The sequence below is a fragment of the Salvia hispanica genome, chromosome 6 (genome assembly GCF_023119035.1).
Source record: "Salvia hispanica cultivar TCC Black 2014 chromosome 6, UniMelb_Shisp_WGS_1.0, whole genome shotgun sequence".
Classification (NCBI taxonomy): domain Eukaryota; kingdom Viridiplantae; phylum Streptophyta; class Magnoliopsida; order Lamiales; family Lamiaceae; genus Salvia; species Salvia hispanica.
In genome coordinates, this window is record NC_062970.1 from 41,160,443 (window position 1) to 41,184,205 (window position 23,763).

Sequence of the window (23,763 nt, forward strand, 5' to 3'; positions counted from 1 at the left end):
ACAACATGTATTACTATTACATAAATAGAAACAATTAACGATACGAATGAAGAACGTATACATATAATCAAAGACATAACAGATACGGTGCTTACCAAAAATATTCATTGATTACTATTATTGAACTTATTTTTATTTTGCGTATTTAATTATGCATGAGAAACAACAAATAGTACTAGCTATATCTAGTATTCTACCATAAATAACATGGAAACATTTTTTTATAAATTCTCGGCATTTGTTTGATTCCATTTTTTAAAGAGGCGGTATAAAATTTTTGTTCTTTTCAAGTTTTGGTACTTTTCCATGAAATTAAAATTGACTTAAAATATTACAAACTTTACGATGTGTTATAAATATGAATGTTTCAAATAAAACAAAAAATTAAAACAAAGAAGCGTATTTCAGTAATGTATTGAATACTGTAATCATGTAATCACTAGTACAATATTATTCAAAAACCTTGCTGGGGAAAAATGGGTCCTCATTGTCAGAAATTTGGGCTTCCACATGACTAATTTAATGTGTATGGCTATCTTTCAATTGCCCAATTAAAGTGATCCAATAAAGATTAAAGTTTGGGCTAAAGTGTATTTAATTGTTATGGAAATAAGTGTAGATACCATAAAGTGATTTTCTATTTGATGAGGGACCGAATAGAAAATAAAGGGGTTTATATTTAATATAAATATAAGCTAGGGTTATGGTCCCAGACGTCAGAAGAACATTCGATATCTCTGTATTCTCTCGGCAGACTATTGCGAAGAATGTCTCTGATCGTTTGGAAGATCCATAGCCGCTGCAAAGCAAAAAGCAATTCCACCGTTCAATTCTAGATGGATCAAGGTACGCTTCCGCTTTATAGTTTATGCTCCTTCTCCGTCGTTCTCGGTTGATCATCATAGAGAGCTTTAAGTAATTGTTCATTCAATTATTCCAACACTCATTGCAGTCATTCCATTCATTTTACTTTCTTTACGATATTTTTAAATGGTGAATTAAGCAATTGAGGTGAGGAATAATTTAATTATTCAAATAATAATAATATACATGAATGAATGTAATAAACATTTAGATAAATAATTTAATGCATTTCACAAACAAGTGTTTTTATATAAGTTTAATGCAAGTATTAAATTTCATATAAAAAAATGATTAGCGTTTATAATTTGTTGTTTCTATTTCAATAATACTATATGCTATAATCGATTATATCATTAACCACATCATTCATAATAATAATAACAACGATGATAATGCTCACATAATTATAAACCTAAGCTCGGATTAGGATTGCGTTTAGTCATCAACTCGTCATTGTATAATCCCAGTTGGGCTTTGAATCATTAAGCCCAATCTCTCGAAATAAATCCCTAAAGTCAACAATGAATCCCAACCATTCTATAGAATATATATATGCCAATTTTCGAGAATGATAAAAAGATTGATAATGAAATAATTGGTAAAGTATGAAAAGGATTAAAAGATCGGTGACTTGGAACATTGTTAAATAGAACTAAGTACACGCCAATTTTCCAACTAAATTTATGCTATTTTTTCAATTGAATAGATACTCGATTATTTAGAGACAGTAAAAACTAATTATATATGTACTAATTTTTCAGTTAAATCTAATTGGTTTTTCAATTAATTAGATAAGGCTGGTACTTTATTTCTTCAATTATTTAATTTGGAATTGCATATTTAGAAATTTATAATACTGGTTTTAGATCTGTGAATTATAATTTGATTTATTGATTTCGAATATCAATAGTTAGAAATTTGGATTGTGATTTGTGTGAATTTGAGAATATATATATAGAGTTATTGAATCTTTGGTCATTACAATTTGTCAACAAGTGCACGTGTAAAAATTGTAAAAAAATTATAATATAGGATTAAATATTTTAATATTATTCTTCTTTTTAGTTTCAACACCAGTTAAATTGGGTTTTTGATTCCATCACATCATAGTACTACATCATTACAAAAAGATGATTTTGATTGATTAGCCTATTTAGCACGGGCGAATTTCAAGTTGATCTAAAACACTCAACGTTTTCAGTTTGTTGTTAATTAAGTGTTAGTGTGTTTTTAAATATTAATCAAATACTCCGTATTAAAATTCATTGTACTCCATCTATCCCATAATAGATGTCACACTTATAAATATGAAGAACATAAAGAAAATATTTCGAGTTGATTTCTACAACTACCTTCTTTTTCAGATTATAAACACCCTGGAATCCGCACATTTCAAATGGAACGATCAATCTCTACATGAATGAATCGGCATTCTTTTCTTGTGAAATGACACTAAGAAACACACTCAAAATAACTGAAAATACAAAACAATGGACAAAAGTATAGGGTGTAATGGAAGACCTGAAGTAAAAATAAGGGAGTAATGAAATTTATAGGGAGTACTAGTATTGCTTATAAGTGGGCTTGGTAAATGGTAATAGATCTCGGGTTTATTTTAAGAGGTTGGGCCGGAGACGATGGAGTTATTATGGGCTGTGTATTTTACGTTAAAGAATACGATGTAAAGTTGTAAACCATGTAATACACGTACTCCACTCCATGAATCCATCAACCAACAATAATTGATAGTTAATTATGTAAATAAAAGGTAATGTTATAACCGTGCGAATTTCAAGTCATTCCAATATAATCAATGCGTGCAAATTTCAAGTCATTGCAATACAATCAACATTTTCGATGTTGCCAACTCTTCTTCTGGAATAACACATTTTTTATTTTAATAAGAAATGATTTTAATTCATTGGCTTGTCCGCAAAATACCCTATATTGGCTGGTAAACTGATGAGTCTGTTCCATATGGGCTCGCATTTGCTCTTGATTTTTTTGTTATTAACCAACTACATTTATTTGTGCATGTTTTACCATGTTTCCTTTTTGTGTTGCAAACAAAAAATATGCTGCTTAATTTTTACTTCACCGTGCACAAATATCTTAATTTTAACTATGAGATATACGGATTTGGGTGGGTGAATCATGGCAAAATTGGGTGTGGGCACCCGTTTTGACAGGCCTAGCTCCATCGTCCCCATCTCACAAGCTCGCCATGTCATGCATCTCCTCGACTGCCCCATCATCCGCAAAGGAGCCGTCCCGATGCTAATTCATCCGGCGTGGTCTTCGTATGCTCCCACCACACCATCCTCGACGCCGTAGGAATTTTGTTGCAAAATTGATAATGTACGAGAAAAAATGGTTGAAGTGATATTAGTACTACTAATTTTCAAGAACGGACAAATATGGAAAAAAAAAAACATGACTAAATTCGATATGCACGGAGAGTGTCTATAAAAATACACACCTAGGGTAGCACATCGTTTAACAACCACGCCACTAATCATAAGCCAATTTTACTAGAGGAGCTATCGGGTGTATCACCACCAGCTCGTTGAACCGGCACCCATTCCTTAGATTTATCCCTTGTTCTCGAAGAGATTGGTTTCCCATTACCTTCAATACTGACTATCTTAGGAGCTCCGGCGATATTGTTCTTGGAGAATTGGGTTGCAGCTGCTCTAGCGCCAGCAATTGCTGCAACGAGGCTAGGAGGTTTCTCCTCTGCTGAGGCACTTGTGCAACTCGGAAAAGAAGCAAGTGAACCAGGTTTCAGAGAGAACCGGTCTCGTGGATCTGGAAGGGGGAAAGTAACTGGTTGTGGTGCTTTGACGGAAGAGAGACCTCTTACAGCGGCTTCATATATCTACGTGCAGAACGAGATTAAATATGAGGGATCTATAAATATGGAAGAACATAAAGGAAATAATTCGAGTTGATTTCTACAACTACCTTCTTTTCCAGATTATAAACACCCTGGAATCCACGCATTTCAAATGGAACGATCAATCTCTACATGAATGAATCAGCATTCTTATCTTGAGAAATAAGACTAAGAGCCAAAACAATCGACAAAAAAGTATAGGGTGCAATGGAAGACCTGAGGTTTCTCGCAGAGCCAGCAAAAAGCTGTCTGTCCTTCTACTCTGACCTGCAGTAGCAAAATCCCAACTTTATAAACATAAATAAGATACATTGATGCATCAAGAGGGACTTACACCAATGATCCCGTTATTGCAGGTAATTGTAAGTAAAAGAACAAGAAGTTTTGGTGATCACCGATGCAGGTATAGCTTCCCAATTTACTAGCTCTTCACAAGTAAGGCAACCTACCACGTCAACACAGCCTATGGAAAAATGAAATTTATGGTTACACGATTTCTAGTGGTTTTCAGCATCTAGAAAGGAAGAGGTTTTGGTACTTATTTGACATCATATAAACATAGATTAGGATTAGAAAAATTTAGACGTAAACTAATTTACACTAATGCATCTAATATGCTACCGAGAAGTCTGGAAACCGGGTAATGCTCAGGGAATTTGATATCTGTTACTCCATTCAGTTTGTAGATCTCCCTGTAAAACTCTTCCATAGCTTTGACTGTGTCTGGTTCGGGAACCTTACCCGCTGCATGAATCCACAGCCGTCCTTTGGAAAGAAACAGAAGACAAAGATATTCATGACTCCACTGTAACCATTGTACAAACAATCACATTTGAATATAGACACTATGTAAGTAAAAACAACAACCATTGGACTTGAATACACATGATTCCATGACACATAGGTGTACAAAAAATGGCTTTGGAAATCAAAACGGAGTAGAAACTTAACAGAAACACGACTATATACCTTAATGATCAAAGTAATGACCGATTGCACGAATGATCACAAAGGAACTTAAACCAATGCTGCACCCGAAAAGCCACTAGTTTTTCTAACTTCTCTGTCTCTAAACACATAGGTTGATGTAATTAATCTAAGGTCAAATCAGCTGAAAAGTACTCATTGAAGCTTCCATATGCATCATGATTCCAGATAAATTCATAAACCGAACACTAATTCTCTTCATTCAAGTCGATCAGAGGCATATTGAAAATCGAACTCCTTAGTCTTTCAACCAAGCAATGTCCTAAAGCCCAAATCGAGCAATATCCATAAATTCATTACAATTTCCACCTTGATTGCTATGCACCCTAACTAATCTCACTACACAAAAATCATAAAGACTTAATTTGTCCAACTATAACTTGTTCAAAAATAAAAAAGTTTACTCTTAAAGTCTCAATTGGCACAAAAACTAACATCAAAAGGCTAGAAATCAACTGAAAATGTCTCCTTTTGCTCGATCATGCAAAGCAATACAACCAAAATTATCAAAATTCAAATCTCAACAATAAATTTTTTTATAAGAAGCATATAATGAACTAACAGCTAGTACCCACAAATTCAAACTTGATAAAAAGAAGAATTAATTGAAAGGGATTTGAATTGTTACCTCGAATTGGAGAGGGCCAAGATCTGCCTTCAATCCGTTTGATGCCATACACAAGCAGAGACGCCCACGGTTGGTGCATTGTTATACATGGGTTTCTGTAATTCGACGACTCCATTCTTCTGCTCGCCATATCTTCGAGTTTTCAGTGAATTTGGACACTGATTTCTTCAATGATTTGAGAGAAGCTGTTGTTTGCAAGTTGGAAGATGAAGTGATGGTTTTTTTTCCTTTTACAATCAATGATTCCGATTGGCAAAAGGACTCGTTCTTTCTTTGTTTGCGAGCATAAACTACTTGAAATTATTGAATTGATTACAATTTATTATATTTATTTTATTAGTATTATTGTTGTCAAAATTCGATAATCAGAATTATTTTATTATATGAAATCTTAGCATAGAGCAATAGTCAAAAACTTAGAAGAGGATTTCGATCGGAATCGATCCGGTCAAATATACCATGGAAATCGTGTGATATAATATGGAGTATATAATTTTCAAATAGGTTTTCAATAAAATATTATCATTTTTATTTATTTAAATATGTTTCGCATTATATTGAGGAATTTGAAATAACAAAATAAAATATTAGAGTACTGGTATACATCTTTATTGAATTCAAAATCAAGCATACTTTAGGTAACATTAATTCTCTATAACTTTTATACACGTCATAATTTTTTATTGAACGTCCTTCCTTGGCATTATTTGGATTTACAAATTCGATTGATCAAAATTTAAAATAATTCATTGGTTGGAATCTACCGACTGCCATCTTCCTGGGAGTGGCGACGCCATTTTCAACACTATAAAGAATTGCTAACAAAACAATCAATCCACACACGACCAGGGTTTTGGTTAAACGAAGAAGAAGGGATGAATCAGATGGATTCAGCGGCTTTGGATGATATAATCAATCGATTGCTTGAGGTCAAAGGGAGGCCTGGGAAGCAAGTGCAGCTGTCGGAGTCGGAGATGAGAAAGCTCTGTTTCCATTCCAAAGAGATTTTCCTCCACCAGCCTAATCTTCTTGAGCTTGAAGCCCCCATTAAAATCTGTGGTCCGATTTTCTCCCAAGTTTCGATTTTTGTGTACTCCTTTATTTTGGTTAAAACGAAATGTTGTTTACTGCTGATCGAATTTACTGTCCTATTGATTTGCTAGGGTTTTGTTTCATTTTGGGTATTTTTGTGGTGGGTTGACTTGTAGTGAAAGTTGTGATCAGCGTTGACTTTTGAGCTCTAGTTTGGGAATGATTGATTTTATTGGTGTAGGGATGGAATACGTGAAGAGTTTTACTACTAAAGAAAGAAAAGCATTGCTGTTTTAAGCTTTAGCAGTGAACTTAGTTTATGGTGATTACTGTTTGTGAGCGTGGTGTTTGTTTGTGTTGGGAGCTTAGACAGCCAAATACTCCTATCTTACTTGAGTCTGCTTTTATTGTTATGGAATTACTGTGTACTTCTTAAATAGTGGTGTTTGAGTATACAGAGTTGCATATTTGGTTTGTGGTCTTGATTAGGGTGGTTATAGTTTCAGAACAAAATTGGTCTGCGGTTATGAATAATGATGCGAACTAGGATGTTGTGTGCTTAGCTAAACTAGAACCTTGGTTTGCAAAGCCAATTTTGGAAGGGGCTATGAGAATTGGAGAGTTTGAATGTGCTGTTATTCTCACTCATCAGATTTGTCTTCCCCGTTTTTTAAAATATATGATGTTGCTGTTTGCTTCATTCCATTCTTCATCAGTTTTCTTCACAGCTTTTCTGTTTTAACCCAAAAAACTTGTGGATGGCCTTCTACAAGTGCTGTATGTATTCAATATTCATGATCAGTGGTCTCCATAATTATGGAATCAGTCTCAACAATCTATGGGATGTTCTATAATCTTGAAAGGCTAAAAGAAGTCGAATTTTCTTATTTGCTATGTGCTTGTGTGGCAACTCGGAAACATTTGCATTTCTAGTATGGACGACAAGTGAGGTCTAAAAGGCACATGAGATTAAGTATCTTTTCTGCATTAGTAGGAGATACATGCTTCTTCAATTTTCTTTAAAATCACTACATTAGATGCTTAATGACAGGCAACACCCACCTTTTAGTCTATGTGCCAGTCTTTTAGCTGTATACGTGCGAGCTGCCTATTACCCCGGTCTTTTTTAAGTATCCACCGTGCATCCTATTACTACTTCCCAAATTATGTGGTCTTATTTAGTTGAAGATCCTATGCTGAAAAGACATACAGTGATCTTCAAGAAAAAGCTCTTTCGGTTTTGTTACTTCTTCAGTTCCAAGTTTGAGTTTGTAGTGGAACACTTGAAATTAACGGTCTCACACATCACTCTTGCATACCCAATTTCTGTGGATTATGTATAGTACTGCCAAAATCCAGTCTTAGCTCTTCATTTTCTCATTCATAACTTTGGCAGGTGATATTCATGGCCAATATTCTGATCTTCTTAGACTTTTCGAGTATGGTGGGTCACCCCCTGAATCAAACTACTTGTTCCTGGGTGATTATGTGGATCGGGGGAAGCAAAGCCTGGAAACAATCTGCCTCATGTTTGCTTACAAAATAAAGTACCCTGAGAATTTTTTCTTACTGAGGGGCAACCATGAATGTGCTTCAGTCAACCGCATATATGGATTTTACGATGAATGCAAGAGACGGTTTAATGTAAAACTATGGAAAGTGTTCACAGATTGCTTCAACTGTCTACCTGTTGCGGCTCTAATTGATGGGAAGATACTGTGTATGCACGGAGGACTCTCTCCGGATCTCAATACTTTGGATCAAATCAGAAATTTACAGCGTCCTGCTGACGTCCCTGAAACTGGTTTGCTATGCGATTTGCTGTGGTCTGATCCTAGCAGAGATATCAGAGGGTGGGGGATTAACGATAGGGGAGTGTCGTATACTTTTGGTCACGAGACGGTCAAGGAATTTCTTGAAAAGCATGATCTTGACCTTATCTGCCGTGCCCACCAGGTTTGAACTGTCTGTTGTTCTGTCAATTACCTTGTCCACATTGTCAAATCTTAGTTTAAATGGCTCTGGCAATTTTTAGGTGGTCGAAGATGGATATGAGTTCTTTGCTGACAGACAACTTGTGACAATATTCTCGGCCCCAAATTACTGTGGAGATTTTGACAATGCTGGTGCGATAATGAGCGTGGATGAGTCTTTGATGTGCTCGTTTCAGATTTTAAGGCCTGCAGAAAAGAAGGCCAAATTTGGATTTGGGAGCACTACTACAGCTAAGCTGGGAACTCCTCTAATGAAAACAAAGGTAGTCCCCTAATGACAGCTTTGACTCTTTAGAATCCGACATCTTAAGGGACTTCCCATAGGCACAATAACGTTCTCTTTTTAGGCAGTCACTCTACCTTGTCATAGGCACAATCTTCGTACTTCATGTAGTTCATCTTATTTCGTACAATTTAAAGAACCTAAATCTCTACGTATATTTTGCATCATTGCAGTCATTTCTTGGTGCTAAAATAGGATGACCTTAACCAACTTTGGGGGATCAAGAATACTCTGATCGACGACAATAATGATCACAGACGTCGCTGAACTGTTGAGGGAAACAAGTCAATGTTGCATATAAAAGATCTCTTCCGTGGAGAAACTGTGAAAAATTGTAATAGCTTCGACTAATGTGTGATATCCACCAAAGACTTTCTGAACTCGTGGATGCTTTCAATCAGTAATGCAAAGGTAAATCATTTTGTTTGGTCCTTTACATTGAAGATTTCCTTAGTCTGTATATTGTGTATAGTGATCTACTTATTAGGTTTTAGCTATGAGATTGTTTTTAGTTTCTTCACTTTCTTGCAATTGGTGTACAGTGGAAAGAGTGAGTGAGATTTGTTGTTTATGCTCTTCTCTCTCATATTCAAGATGCAAGCCAATGGGATTTAAGCTACTAAGGAGTAAATGAAAACGATTTCTTCATCGATTAGAATTAGCTATAACTTGGCTTTCTAAATGCCAAAATATATACTAGTACAATGGATTAAGGGGAATTTTTACTAATTCATATCTTTATTTAGTTTTTGAATCGTGTAAAATCTAAGACTAAATAAGATTCAAGGTGATCCTTGTAGAAATGATTGATCCAAAAATTTGGGGAAGGCCCTTTGCTTTGACAATTTGTTTCTGAAACAAGGCGAATAGTCGAAGATTGTCCATGTTAGTACAGAAAATCAAGGAAGCATATTTTTCTAATAAAACTCAAAGACTAAATCTCAACGACTATTCAAAAATCGTTTTGGAGTCAATCTGAAAAGAAAAAATCAATGAATACATATGAGATTATAGAGTCAGCTTGAAATGAAATTAGAGGAACAAGTGGAGATATAGCAACCGTAAAGATACAGAAAATATTTTGAATTTATTAAATTAAATATACTAATGTAGGAGTATGTGCTTATAATTTTTAATCTAAATATCACATTAGACCTAATATAATAATACATGAACCAAATAAACGCAAAAAGAGTAATTAAATAGAACGTGACATAAAACTTCACAAACAATCAATCAAAAATGTATAATTCAACCATGACACGGTATTCAGTTGAAGTTGAAATGTAGACTTCAAGAATCATAACACGTTACGGGTATAATCAACCAAAATATAAAATACATATTCATAAATCATATACTAGTATTAATATACTTAAACATCGTATACTATGAATTTTGTAGTACAATTTTGACAGCGATTGATTGGTATATTTGCAAACGCAGCAAGCCAACTCAACAAATAAAAAAACAATCAACTCAACTAATTCAATATACAAGAAAATAGTGAATGAAAAAAAATACTACTATATTAAATCCTTTGAATTAAATTGTATGCATTCTTGAAGTGGAAACTATCAAATTCGGTTTCATTTCAGCAACGCATTTTCTACATAAAGGTGGAGAATAAATGAAAATTCTTTTCTTATTTTGTAGTACTACTTGAGGAAAAAAACATTAACTATATATACAACGAAATTCTTTAATTGCTGTGATGAACAAAGTGAAAATTCTCGACTCTTCTAAAAAAGTGTCTCACAAAAAACGCAAACGAAAAAGGGGGGATTTCAAAACTGAAAAGAGGATAATGATAACAAGAAGCCACACCCAGTAGAGAAAAGGTTTAAAGCTAAATTCTTCCATTCAAAACGCTCCAGCAACACGCACGCCCACTTTATTCTTCTCCCTCTCGCCCAATTCACTCGGCTCTTCATTTGTATGAGGGAATTTTGCTGAACAAGAAGGGAATTAGATGGATTCAGCTTCACTCGATGATATAATAAACCGGCTGCTTGAGGTAAAAGGGAGGCCGGGAAAGCAGGTGCAGCTCTCGGAGTCGGAGATCAGACGCCTCTGCTTGCAGTCCAAAGAAATTTTTATGCACCAGCCTAATCTTCTCGACCTTGAAGCTCCAATTAAGATTTGTGGTATGATTTTCTTCAAAGTTGCATTTTTTTTAGTTGGGAAATGTTTGTTTTGGTGTTGATCGATTTTATTAGGGTTTTGTTTGATTTCGATTTTGTTGGAGATTTTCTGTTGTTTTCATGTGTGGGTTGACTCCAATAGGCTTTGTGATACTTGCATCATCATGCGCACAGAATTCATTTTAGGCTGAGTGTTTCGATTAAATTGGTCTATTTACATGCTAATTGAAGTGAGAAATGCATATGCATTCAAACCCTAAAATGATTTTGAACAAATTGTTTGCATTAAGGAGTTTTATGACACAGATAAGGAAGTGTGCTGCTAAACTTTGATGTGAAACAAGAAAATGGTAGTAGTGAAAAGTTCAAATGAGTTAAACCGTAGCTCCAAATTCTGGGGTGTAGTATGCTTAGTTTGATTTAGACTTAGCTTCAAGCATGCTATTATGGAGGTGGACAGCTTGTTGTACTAGTTACCTTTTTAAGCATTCCTTATCAGTCAACTTCATATCTTTTTACTGTGCTAGGCATTGGGCAAATAATCTAAAAAATTATAGTGTAGTAATTTACATAGACGATTGTAGCTGTACTATCTTTGCTATTGGGAACTGGAAACATATTCAAACCATCATCAGAGATTTCTTCTACAATTACGTAGGAGAAGATATTTACAGATTTTTCTTATGACAGATGGCATGACCCGTTTAATCTTTATCACGTATAATCGATCCTATTACCGCATGTAGCTTTTGAGATTCTTTTGCTGTTATGGGAATTTCTTTGGAAAAGTGATTAGTTGAATTATATATTATACATAACGTTTAGTTGATCAAAATTGTTTGGTCCTCTTGGTTGAAGAAACTTTTCAGAAAACCAGATGTAGTATTTTATTTCTTAGACTGAATTCAAGTGGAATGCTTGAATTTCGAAGTTCTGCATATACATATTTGAAATTTGAAATTTCTGCATTGTTCTGCATGTTACATGTCTCTGGGACTGGCATAAATCACTATTAGTTCATTCTTCCTTGTTATTGTTTCATCATATTCCATTCTTAACCTTTCCTCATGTGAATCAATTATTCGGCAGGGGATATTCATGGCCAATATTCAGATCTTCTTAGACTTTTCGAATATGGTGGATTGCCCCCAAAATCAAATTACTTATTCTTGGGGGATTATGTGGATCGTGGGAAGCAAAGCCTGGAAACAATCTGTCTTTTACTCGCCTACAAGATAAAATATCCTGAAAACTTCTTCTTACTGCGGGGAAACCACGAATGTGCATCAGTCAATCGTATATATGGATTCTATGATGAATGCAAAAGACGGTTTAACGTAAGACTATGGAAAGTTTTCACAGACTGTTTCAACTGTCTACCTGTTGCAGCTTTAATTGACGAGAAGATATTGTGCATGCACGGAGGACTCTCCCCGGATCTGCACGATTTAAATCAAATTAGAAATCTACAGCGCCCGACTGATGTTCCTGAAACCGGCTTACTGTGCGATTTACTATGGTCTGACCCCAGCAAAGACGTCAAAGGATGGGGAATGAATGATAGGGGAGTCTCATATACTTTTGGTCCAGATAAGGTGACGGAATTTCTTCAAAAACACGATCTTGACCTTATTTGCCGTGCCCACCAGGTTTGATCTATACTTGTTCTTGTTGAGTGCATTGTGAAGTTATGGAATTTAAAACTAACTAAGCCCTCATATTCTTGCAGGTGGTTGAAGATGGATATGAGTTTTTTGCTGATAGACAACTCGTGACAATATTCTCAGCCCCAAACTACTGTGGAGAATTCGACAACGCTGGCGCCATGATGAGCGTGGATGAGACCTTGATGTGCTCCTTTCAAATCTTGAAGCCTGCAGAAAAGAAGCCCAAGTTTGGATTCGGAAGTAGTACTACTACCACTAAGCCAGGAACACCTCAAATCAAAACGAAGGTAATCCCAACCCCAGCTGTATACATACCCTGTATGCATATTTCTGTGGTCGTTCACTTTACTTTGTTGCAAGAATAAGGTGATTACGGATTTAAGAATACCAGCTGTTTTTAAGTATAGAGTTTGATATTATATACTTGTCAAAATTCTTATATTTTGGTGATTCTTGATTCTCTTTTACTGATGAATGGAGTCGTAAGCCAAAATTAGTTTGTAAATGGTGTTGTTGTATTCACCTTGGATGGGACTAAATATGTAGCTACTGTTTATGATTTGCAGTCATTTCTTGGAGGCAAGATGGGATGAGAAGATGAAGAAAACTGGCGCTCGTGACCAAAGATGAGCATCGATCGTTGTTTGGAGAGGAGGAGGAGGAGAAGTAAGCTTAGGAGTTTTTCATCCTAGGAGACTTGCATCGTTGTGATATCTTGTATCTAATGTGTTATATAACATCAAATATATTGGGAGTTTAAATCAAAAATACTTTTATGACATTTAGGAATGAGAAACACCAAATATAGACATGAATGAATCGAAACCAAGCAAGGGTCCTAAATTTTTTTAGCTGGCGGAACTTTGAGTTTTGGTGAAAGAAAATGAAGACACTTCTAGCCTCTTGGACTTGTAGGAGCTTGTTGATGAAGGCTAGGTGAAGCCGGTGTGATGAATCCAAATGGTATACTGGTTGCATTTTTGGTGGATAGAACCCCTCAATTATCCTGCCAACGAGGTTGTCCAGTTTTCCTAGTGGCTCATGGGGCAGGGCAAATAGGGTGTTATATCCATCTAGAATGCAGCCACTCTATCGTTTGGATACATCGATTCCTACAACACCCCCTTTTTTTCCTTTCTTGTTTGGTCCATCGGCAAATGACACCTTTGTCGCTTACATACTTGACATCGGGCAAATTTTCCTTGCATACAAGGCCGTGTGTAAGGGCGAGTAACTGATATTCATCTTAATTCCCGTTTTTATTGGTTATGCGAGTGCGTTAAGTTCCAACACCGTTTATATGAAATTGATGAAACTGCATCACTATTCACTCGTATACAAATCGTGATGGAAAACACATCCACAATCACGAAGACTATACACGGAGTACTCAAAATGAGTTGAATACTGTCCATTTCGATAAAAGAATATATTCCTTTTGGCTACAAAAGAAAATCCCTTTGTCACGATGTCATGCATCTTCCTAGTTCCTACCAACATATGCATCCTACTCCCGTCTAAGACTCACTTAAGAGGTTTCCGCTTATTCTCGTATTAATTGAATTCGAAAGTTTCATTTTTAGGTCTAGTTAAATCGAAAGATTTAATTGTTTGAAACTATGATTACAAAAGTTAATAAAAGCAAGCCCAAGATTTGTAATGATTTTAGCCCAAAATACCTTTAAATAAGTCCCACATATAAATTAAATGGGAGAATTTCCTTGGCAACAATTTAAAAGAAGAACATACCCAAAAACATGACCTCATAAGTCATAACATGTAAAAGAAGAAAGGATGCAACCGCTAACGTACCTAAGTTTAAAAATCAGTGGTGGTACAACGGTGAAATTACACTTGTTCAGTGTTGAGATCCCGGTTCGAGTCCTGGCAGAGCATAATATATATAGAGTGGAATAATTCTTTGATCTTATTTTTGAGCATTTATTTTTATTGTAACGGATTTTAAGCTTTATTATCCTGTAATGGATTCATTTTTGTAACTACTAATTCCCTATAACGCATTATTATTATTATTATTATTATTATTATTATTATTATTATTATAATATTTGACTTTTTTTAGCTTTTCTACTTCTAATACATTTAACTTATTTTTAATCATTTCTCATTGTTCTTTCACTTCTTTGTACAATATTTTACTTTAAGGTTTCATAATTTGAAAGGGTTTTCCAAGGCTTGAAACAGCTACCAAACCTTCAAGAATTCAGATCTAAAATCATAGTATACACGTAGCTAGTTTATCAAGCTACAAATCTGCAAAGTTTCAAAGGAAAATTATTTCAAACGAGCCGGGAAAGTCGCGCGAAAAACTGCCACAAAACATGTTTTGAAATGAACTTCAAGAATCTGTTTCACAACCAATTTTCATGCCCCCCAAACGAGTTTCAAATTTAATTCAATTCGAGATCATAATACTATGCGATACATACTTCAAGGTAATGAAGACGATTCGGCAAAACAACCCACGCACGCGACGAAAACGAAGACAAAATAAATCCAAAATGAATGAGATTTTCATCTTCCAAAAGAACATGAATTATTATAGAGTGTTTAATGAGAGAATATAATTTTCACATCTCGATCGTTTTAGCATAAATCAGATAAGATGGGCTAGGGATTGGTCAAAGGTCAGCAAAAAACGAGCGTTTGAAAGGTCTATAGGTTAAAATATTTAGGTAAAAGTAACTGGTCAGGTTGGGGTCTTTGGAGGCTCGGTGCGGCTCGGTCCAGATGAGTTAGGGCATGGGACCGGTGGCTGTTGAAAGCTGAAGTGTAGTGTTACAATAAAAAAAATCGGATTGGTTCCGTTGAACCGGGTGTCCAAGATATCATGGCTCAAGTTTGGATGATAACTGTTTGAATAAAGGACTTAGCCAAAATCTGGTTGAGTTACCTACTTTAGATGGCCGCCGTGGCTAGCTCAGTTCGATTTAGGACACGGGGTCAGTTGGTTATTGTTCAAAATATACATGGCTACAAGAGTGTGTTCATTGTCTTTAGCTGAGACTCCCCGAGACGACCAAAAATGTGGCCCGAACAGAGGCAGTCACACACTTTTGGTGCATGTTTGAAAAAGGTGGTCAAGTAGGCATTTTTTTAATTAAACACCGTGGCTCATGTGGTCCGAGCTAAGGAATAAGAATGCTTGATCTAGTTTCATAGAGTATAAGACTACATCCGGGTTTGCTCGGAATCCCAAGAAAAGGTCCAGTTCGATGCGAATCGTATCTAAAAGTAGATGGGTTGGCGAACTTTGAATTATCACCAGTGGCGGAACCAGAAATTTAAGTAAGCCGGGGCTGAATTTTAAAAAAAAATTATTCCATTCGTCTTCTGTTAATTGTCCATTTTTGTCATTTTCGTCTCCCCTTTAATTGTCTTACTATAGATGGTAAATAGACCACATATTCCACTAACTCATTTCACTCATATTTTATTATAAAATGAGAAATAAAAATTGGATTCACATTCTATTAACTTTTCAACTCACTTTCATTTACATTTCTTAAAACTTATGCCAAAATCAAAATTAACTTTTATTGAAGGCGGAAGTACACTATTAAATTTTTTATATAAATCCCTATATAATACTCCCTCCGTCCCAAGGAAGATGACCCCTTCCTTGGGCGGTACGGGATTTTATGCAGTTAATTTTTGTGTGTTAAGAGGAGAGAGTAAAGTAAGAGAGAGGGAATAAAGTAGAGATAAAGGTGTTTCCATTTTAAGTAATGAGTCATCTTGGTTGGGACAAACCAAAAAGGAAAAGTGAGTCATCTTCAATGGGACGGAGAGAGTATTTTTCAATTTATAAATCATAATAATTCTCAAATTCACACAATCATAAATCATCACTAAACACAATCAAAATCCCTAAATATCTCATTTCAAAATCAATACAGTTTATTAGTAATTTACAAATTTAAATTCACTAACACAATTTTTAAATGTGCAATTTTAATTGAATACATAAATATAATAGGGCCTCATCTAGTATTGAGGCCTCATCTAAATACAGTAATTAAAAAAAATAGATTCAACCGAAAATTAGTAAACATAATTAATTAAATTTCACCATCTCTCAACGATAGATCATCTAATTAATTAAAAATGTGCATATTTAGCACATAGTTAATTAGATTTTAACGTTAGATTGACAAATAAAAGTTTTTCAATGAAATCTGAATTGAGTACAAGCATAAAGTATAGAAAAAAAATACTCTCTCTATCCCGATTAATAGTCATACTTGCATTTCTGCACTCATTTTGTAAAAATAATAATAAATAGTTAAAGTCGATAAATAGTAAAATAAGATAGAGAATAAGGTAGAGAAGAGTCTTCTTTACATTATTCTTTCTCTTACTTTACCATTTTTCCACTTTAACTATTTATTATCATTTTAACAAAACGAGTGCAGAAATACAAGTGTGACTCTTAATCGGGGACCGAGGGAGTATATTTTCTAGACACTAGACAGGGAGCGATAGAATAGCAGGATATAGTGTATAGGTACCTAATTTTATAGCCTTTATTATTTGTTCGTAGCTTAATTTTTAAAAATCCTTTCTTATCCCCCTGTCTTCTACCTCCGAACTTTTCTTTTCAGAATTCCAGATTCAAACTTCCTAGGGCGGAGTGGGGCGGCCACGGCGGGGTTATAGGGTCCGGCGCCGGCCAAGCCCCCGTTGGCGCGGTGGCTTGGCCTATGCTGGTTCCGCCGCTGATTATCACAATGTGTATGACAAAATTATAGCTTTCATTTTTCTTTTGCTAAAAAGCATTTTGTAAAACAAAAATACTCTTTAATAAAAAATACTCAAATATATAAATTGGACCCAAAAATATTATAACTATTTTTTTTTTTTCATACTATTGGATAAAATCGCATATTTTTGGAGGTAAAACTAATTCACGTAGCTCATAATATTACAATATACGCATTTAATGATTTAAACGATCTTTGAATTAAAATATTTGCATTTAACCGAATATAAACCAATAATAATATATTAATTTAACTGTCTCTAACCATTCATCTCCAACTTAATTAAAAGGATAAGACCACCCAACCATTAAATTAACTCGGCCCATAAAAACCCAAAAACAAAAGAATTAGCCTAATTCCAAAATGAGAGGACCAACTTCTTCTTCCTCACTCTATCGATCAATCCACACCAACTAGAATTTTGAATTTTCCTTTCTGGAACTTCAATTAATAATCCGGGTACCTAAAACGTGAAATGAACTTAGGGTGCTTTGATAACATTAGGCTAAACGTTTGACGTTCCGTCGAAAATAACTTAAAATTAAGGGGGAAGGACATTACATTTTTTAGAAAATTAATTCAATTATAATATCGACTCAAGAATCATTGACAATTAAAATTTTATGATATTGCTCATCATCAACATATAATTTTTTTATTTTTTCAATGATTTTTGACAATATAGCAACTAAATTACTTTTACATAAATAAGAAAAATAAATAACACATAAAAAGTTAATTAAGTTGTACGTCGTTAAATACAAATCCAACCAAATTAATAATATAAAACCTCATAAATGAAAATGCATTAGAATAAGGGTCTAATAAAATAAAAAATTATAAAAGAACCAAATAAAACAAAATACATTTATACAATAATCAAATAAAGCAAAAAATTGTAAAAGATTTGATAAAATAAAGTATATTTGTACAAGAACCTCTCTAAATATATTTTGTCACTACTATTCAATTTTAAGTTTTCAAAACCTACTTCAATTATCCATATGTTTAGTGGGATTCGTTAACTAATTAAGTTATAAGACTCCTATTGCTAATTTTCTTGTTTGGTGATTGAATAAATTCATCGTCGGTTAGAAGGAAATTTAAGTTTGAATCTTATACTTTACCATGATATTTTCTCTTATTACTCACTAACATAATTTTCAAAAACTACCTTATTCACTTTTTCTATCCCAAAAATAAAATAAACACAATCAAAATGAAACCATTAATCTTTACCAAAAAAAATAAAATAAATAAATAAATAAATGAAACCATTAATAATTATTTTTGTAAAAAATGGAGAAGCAAAATACGGAGAAATCATTAAAGAAGATGAGAAAAACGCTCTGTAAGAGCATCTCCAATAGCAATAGGCTAGCCATAGGCTAGTCACTCTCTTTCCCTGCCACGTCATCAGCACTAAAAATCTACCTGCCACATCATCATTTTACTCAAATAGGCTAGCCTTAGGCTAGCCGCAATAAAAATAATTCAAAAACAACTACATTTACGGAATAAAATTTACGATTAAATTACGGAATTAAATTTAGGAGACATATACGGGAAAATTCATTCATTTCATTTAAAAAAAAGTACATTCATTTAAAAAAAAAAAAAAACTACATAACAAAGTAAAAAACTATTGTCGTGCAGTCTTCCGTGCCCACAACTCTTCAATTATATCCTTTTGGAGTTGAATATGAGCATTCACTTGGCGCATGTCTGCATGTGCCTGGAGGCGGTTGGCTTCATCGTGAGGTACCCCACGTCGTACGCTAGCGGTGGCCGTTCCGTGGCTTGGACCGGCATCATCGTCATTGGCCCAATTAGTCAGTTGTACGCCTTCGTCTTCGACGATCATGTTGTGCAAGATAATGCAGGCGTACATTATATCACCAATGCAGCCGACATCCCACAAACGCGTTGGACCTTGATTGCTGCCCATCGAGACTAGAGCAAACCAAATGCGCGCCGACTCATGTCGTTCCACAAAGTAGGACTTCTTGTCATCACTTGCGTGCCGAATCATCTTCACAAAGACAGGCCACCTAGGGTATATCCCATCCGCCAAGTAGTAGCCCATATCATGCCGGTTGCCGTTGGCCACAAATGAGATGGCCGGACCGATGCCCTGACACTTCTCGTTGAAGAGGGGCGACGAGTTGAGGACGTTGAGGTCGTTGTTCGACCCGGCTACCCCAAAATACGCATGCCGGATCCACAGCCGGTAATCAGCTACGGCCTCGAGGATCATCGTGGGATTCTTTCCCTTGTAGCCGGTCGTGTAGGCCCCTTCCAGGCAGTCGGACAGTTCTTCCACTCCCAATGCATACAATCTATGCTGCCTAACATCCCGGGGAACCCATGCTGATACAATGAAAGGCCTTATATATAATGAGGAAATATTAAAATATATATTCACAAAATATCAACTAATAAATTAAAATCCTAAACTAATTACTAATAATAATTTTATTTTTCAATTTTAACGATGCATAAATGGCACACATTTAAGAATCAATCGTAAATCATATTCTCTTCGTTCCCTCATAATTGAGGCGGTTTTTGACACGGGGTTTGAGAAAGTGAATAAAGTACGATATGAAATAAAATAGAAAGTGAATAAAATAGAAAATGTATAAAGTAAGAAAATATAAAGTAAGAGTGAGAAAAATGTTTATTATTAGTACTTATATGCAGAAATGACTCAACTATGAACGAACTTTTCAGAACGGAAAAGAATAACTCAACTATGAGTTGAACGAAAGAGTAAAAAAATCTCAATTGCATTTAATCGTACTTAGTGATTTTCTAACTCCAACTCTAGTAACGCAACACAATGCTTTATTACAAGAGTAATGACTAATTAATGACGATTAATTTTTTTTGTGATATATACACCCCTCAAATCGAGTAGAGAAAAAACATTATCAAATCAAGTTATTCCAATGCCTTTTTCAAGAAAGATACTTTGTCTATTAGTTATTTTTTCTTGCATCGACGTGCAAGAATGCAAGGGTCTTAAAGCCAGGGGATACGGTGGAGATGGTCCTCCAGTGCAGTGCAAAAAAGTTGATTGTCCAACATTTAATATTATTCACAGTGAAAAAGAATTTGAAATAAGAAATTACAGTCAATCTTTATGGGTAACTGGTCCGAGCATCCAAGGACCTTCATTCATGGGTGGCTTTGCAGTAGGTCAATCGATGTAAGTTTTTTACAATGTCAACTATTTTTTTTTTACTTTCTATGAGCGATAAGAAATTCACACTCAAATTAAGTGATAACAAATTCAGTTCAATTCTTTAAGTTTTTCTTATTAGCTGTGTTATGTTTGCAGTTTATTCGAGTACTATGCTCGGGGTAATGACCAAGGAGTTCTAATTTTTGATCATTATGATCCTGGCGCAGTACTGTTGATGGATGTTTCAAATTCTACTGCCTTAAAGTCTACTTACAAAGTCTATTTTTACGTACCTAATAAGTATCAAAATGGTGGTCTTCCTAAACCTTTGAAATCCAAAATTAAGCAAGTGGAACTACCTAAATATAAATATGCAGCAGTTCGAAGGATCGATGGGGAAATTATTGAAGATATTATATTAGGACAGGTTGATGAATTGAGGAAACAGTTGAAAGGCACTAGTTATAATCGGGCAGTGGATCGTAATGAATTTACATTTATTATATATGGTGAGGGAAAATATCAACAAGGGTACGAAATTCTTATTTGGTTTGACTAGTTATACAAGAAACGAAATGATGAGTAAATCCTAAAAATATAATAAATTTTCATATTTACTTTTAATGACTTCCCATTATTCAAGGTGTATTTTTTCTGTCACATAATTTACCTTTCTTTTAACTTTGTTAACTATGGTATGTATATGTCCGTAATTAGTAATTCTCTGACAAATAAAAACATACTTCCATATAAATTACTCTATGTGTTCTATAAAGATTGTTTCATTTTTTTCATTTTCGTCCGTCCCACAAAATTTATTTTATTTCATCTTTTAATTTTTACCATTTTTGGTAGTGGACCTCATATTCTACTAACTCATTTCAACTCATATTTTATTATAAAACTAATATATTAAAGTAGGACTCATATTCCACTAGAGGTGGCAAAATGGGTAGCGGCTAATGGGTAATTCCCATCTCAACCCGTTACCTGCCGGGTATTGGGTACCCGCTACCCGACGAAACGGGGCGGGATCGGGTAGTGTGTTTTAGAATTTTGCGGGTAGCGGGTATACCCGCTACCCGCGTGGGTATACCCGTTAGTCCCGATAATACCCGTGATTATTAGTATTGGTCATATTCCATCTTTTAATACTCCATCCTTTCCATATTAATAGAGGTGCTTCAAATAGTTAAAGTGGATGAAAAAAAGTAAATAGTTAAATAATAGTAGCCATATACGCACTCATTTTGAAAAATTAAAAATAAATATTTAGAACAGAGAAAAAATAAAATAAGAGAAATAATAATATAGAGAGGAATATTTATATTATTATATTTCCAAAATGAGTGAAGAAAATAAAATGTCTTTATTAAGGCGGAGTAGTGGAAGTACTTTATAGTATAATCTAAGAGTTCTTTTAAAACATTTTCATATTCCAACGAACATACAATTGAAAACTCACCGGAACTAGCTATAGAGTGTCCCCTCACTTTTATTCTCAATCTATTCAACGTTTACCATCGATATTAATAAAGTAAATTAAGGACCATTGATGGTTATTATGGTTTTCAAATTTTTTATTAGGATTTAGGGTCGGGTAAGGGTATCCGCAATGTCGGGTACGAGATACCCGACACGGGTATCGGGTAATCCCGGTATGTCACGGGGCAGGTATTGGGACAACAAATTTTGCTAAATCGGGTACGGGTACCCGACTTGTCGGGTGCGGGTACCCACGGATAACTCGTTTCGCCACCCCTATATTCCACTAACTTTTTCAACTCACTTTCTACTCATTTCTACTCATATTTTAGTACAAAACTAATAATATCATTTTTCATTACACTTCTTAAAATCTGTGTCCGGTTAAAGTGAGACAATCTTTTTGGAACGGATGAACGGATGAAGTAATTGATTGCAGATGAAAAAGGAAAATTGACTTAAAACGAAAATCAGAAAGGAAATATGGACAGCCAAATGGTCCCAAATCATGTAGTAATACATGAAATTACAATCAAATCGCAAGGCTTCTATAAGATTTTGTGGATATTATGCTCAGGTATAATTATGAAAATGTATGGATGATGATAAATCGGGCGTCAGATCACCCAGATTAATAAAAAAAATGATGCTTTGCGGTTGAACCAAACAATATAGTAAGGTGGTGTTCGGTTGTCATGACTAATAATTATGAGACTATTCATCTAGGATTAAGCTGTGAGATTATTTTAGTTGGAGGGAGGAGGCTATGACTATTATTATGAGATTATCCATCTAGGATTAAGTTGAGAGGGTCAATCTTATGAACCAAACATAATACATATTTAATCATGGGATTTAGTCTTGCCAACCGAACACCCCCTAAATAAGCACTCTATCCTTGTAGTTATTATTGTTATATGTCTTTGTTTAATAATTTCATGAATTTAGGATAACTTGTGCATATGTAAATATTTTTCTTACAATAATTGATTATTGGGATTTAAAGTTTAGAAGAGTTAATAAAAAATGTTTTTGGATTATTTTGAATTTGAGGCATATTAATTTCATCTTTTATCAAAACTATATGAATGCTTGAAATTTTTAAACAAAGAGCATGGATTTTCATACCTACTAGTAATATAAAAGATAAGATTAAAAGTTGTTGGATGGGGACTTGAATCACTTGATCATTCATTTTCTGTTCTTCTAAATTGATCTATCTCCTTTAATTTTATTTTAAATGAATTTGGGTGTTTATGAGAATATGAATTTTTGGTGGGCATATATATAACAATCTTATGAAACAAGTGTGCTAATATAATTAGGCTTCATCATGGCAAAATCCCACTACTATATACTTTCACATCAAGTAATTACATTTCTTGAGCAACTAAAAAAGTTAGGATTAAATAATAGTAACCCATATTTAATTTCCCATCACTATTTCTAATCAGCTATTGAAAAACAATATAGTTTTTAGGATAAAATTTTAAATACATCCACTCAAATTGCCAAAGATATATGGAAATTCTTATGAGTTGCAGTACTCCATATAATAATGTGGTTCGGTCTTCTTTTATTTGAGATTCGGCATTCTTTAAACGATCACAACAAAAATCGCGTGAAGAAGAATAGCTACAAAGCATGTTTTTAAAATGAACTACAAAAATCTGACCAAGGATTTACACAACCAATTTTATGCCCCAAACGATTATAATACCATGCCAATCCCATACATACTTAAAAGTACTGAAAACGATTAGGAAAAAAAACGCACACATGCGACAGAAAACCAAGGCAAAGTATAGAAAC

At 34.4% G+C, this 23,763-nt stretch overlaps 4 protein-coding genes across 6 annotated transcripts; 3 read left to right on the plus strand and 1 right to left on the minus strand.

Moving 5' to 3' along the window:
• Positions 1-3,280: 3,280 nt before the first annotated feature.
• LOC125194506 (activating signal cointegrator 1) lies at positions 3,281-5,643 on the minus strand. The gene is made up of 6 exons (XM_048092761.1): positions 5,376-5,643; positions 4,382-4,525; positions 4,156-4,223; positions 3,977-4,027; positions 3,829-3,888; positions 3,281-3,742 (listed from the first exon to the last, which is right to left on the minus strand). The coding sequence occupies exons 1-6, from the start codon at positions 5,503-5,505 to the stop codon at positions 3,380-3,382; spliced, it is 816 nt and encodes a 271-aa protein (XP_047948718.1). The 5' UTR covers positions 5,506-5,643; the 3' UTR covers positions 3,281-3,379.
• Positions 5,644-6,105: 462 nt separating this feature from the next.
• LOC125194504 (serine/threonine-protein phosphatase PP1-like) lies at positions 6,106-9,204 on the plus strand. The gene is made up of 4 exons (XM_048092757.1): positions 6,106-6,434; positions 7,804-8,363; positions 8,443-8,664; positions 8,858-9,204. Exons 1-4 carry the CDS (start codon positions 6,251-6,253, stop codon positions 8,882-8,884), a joined length of 993 nt encoding a protein of 330 aa, XP_047948714.1. The 5' UTR covers positions 6,106-6,250; the 3' UTR covers positions 8,885-9,204.
• A 1,210-nt stretch (positions 9,205-10,414) lies between these two features.
• Positions 10,415-13,276, plus strand: LOC125194505 (serine/threonine-protein phosphatase PP1 isozyme 3-like). Of its 3 annotated transcripts, XM_048092759.1 has the most exons (5): positions 10,416-10,831; positions 11,918-12,124; positions 12,218-12,477; positions 12,558-12,782; positions 13,062-13,276. In XM_048092759.1, exons 1-5 carry the CDS (start codon positions 10,657-10,659, stop codon positions 13,086-13,088), a joined length of 894 nt encoding a protein of 297 aa, XP_047948716.1. In that variant the 5' UTR covers positions 10,416-10,656; the 3' UTR covers positions 13,089-13,276. The 3 variants fall into 3 exon arrangements, with proteins under 3 accessions (XP_047948715.1, XP_047948716.1, XP_047948717.1); XM_048092758.1 differs by having other exon boundaries at positions 10,415-10,831; positions 11,918-12,477; XM_048092760.1 differs by lacking the exon at positions 11,918-12,124 and having other exon boundaries at positions 10,419-10,831.
• A 7,161-nt stretch (positions 13,277-20,437) lies between these two features.
• LOC125192693 lies at positions 20,438-21,025 on the plus strand. The gene is made up of 2 exons (XM_048090321.1): positions 20,438-20,490; positions 20,623-21,025. Exons 1-2 carry the CDS (start codon positions 20,462-20,464, stop codon positions 21,023-21,025), a joined length of 432 nt encoding a protein of 143 aa, XP_047946278.1. The 5' UTR covers positions 20,438-20,461.
• Positions 21,026-23,763: the final 2,738 nt, after the last annotated feature.

Excerpts from the sequence above, each read along its gene's own strand:
- LOC125194506 (XM_048092761.1), bottom strand. The coding sequence starts at position 5,505 with ATGGCGAGCAGAAGAATGGAGTCGTCGAATTACAGAAACCCATGTATA. Across the intron at positions 4,526-5,375 it reads TTGGCCCTCTCCAATTCGAG|GACGGCTGTGGATTCATGCA; the intron begins GTAACAATTCAA and ends TTCTTTCCAAAG. Across the intron at positions 3,743-3,828 it reads TTTATAATCTGGAAAAGAAG|ATATATGAAGCCGCTGTAAG; the intron begins GTAGTTGTAGAA and ends TTCTGCACGTAG.
- LOC125194504 (XM_048092757.1), top strand. The coding sequence starts at position 6,251 with ATGAATCAGATGGATTCAGCGGCTTTGGATGATATAATCAATCGATTG. Across the intron at positions 6,435-7,803 it reads AGCCCCCATTAAAATCTGTG|GTGATATTCATGGCCAATAT; the intron begins GTCCGATTTTCT and ends TAACTTTGGCAG. Across the intron at positions 8,364-8,442 it reads TTATCTGCCGTGCCCACCAG|GTGGTCGAAGATGGATATGA; the intron begins GTTTGAACTGTC and ends GGCAATTTTTAG.
- LOC125194505 (XM_048092758.1), top strand. The coding sequence starts at position 10,657 with ATGGATTCAGCTTCACTCGATGATATAATAAACCGGCTGCTTGAGGTA. Across the intron at positions 10,832-11,917 it reads AGCTCCAATTAAGATTTGTG|GGGATATTCATGGCCAATAT; the intron begins GTATGATTTTCT and ends ATTATTCGGCAG. Across the intron at positions 12,783-13,061 it reads CACCTCAAATCAAAACGAAG|TCATTTCTTGGAGGCAAGAT; the intron begins GTAATCCCAACC and ends TATGATTTGCAG.
- LOC125192693 (XM_048090321.1), top strand. The coding sequence starts at position 20,462 with ATGGGTGGCTTTGCAGTAGGTCAATCGAT. Across the intron at positions 20,491-20,622 it reads TTTGCAGTAGGTCAATCGAT|TTTATTCGAGTACTATGCTC; the intron begins GTAAGTTTTTTA and ends TTATGTTTGCAG.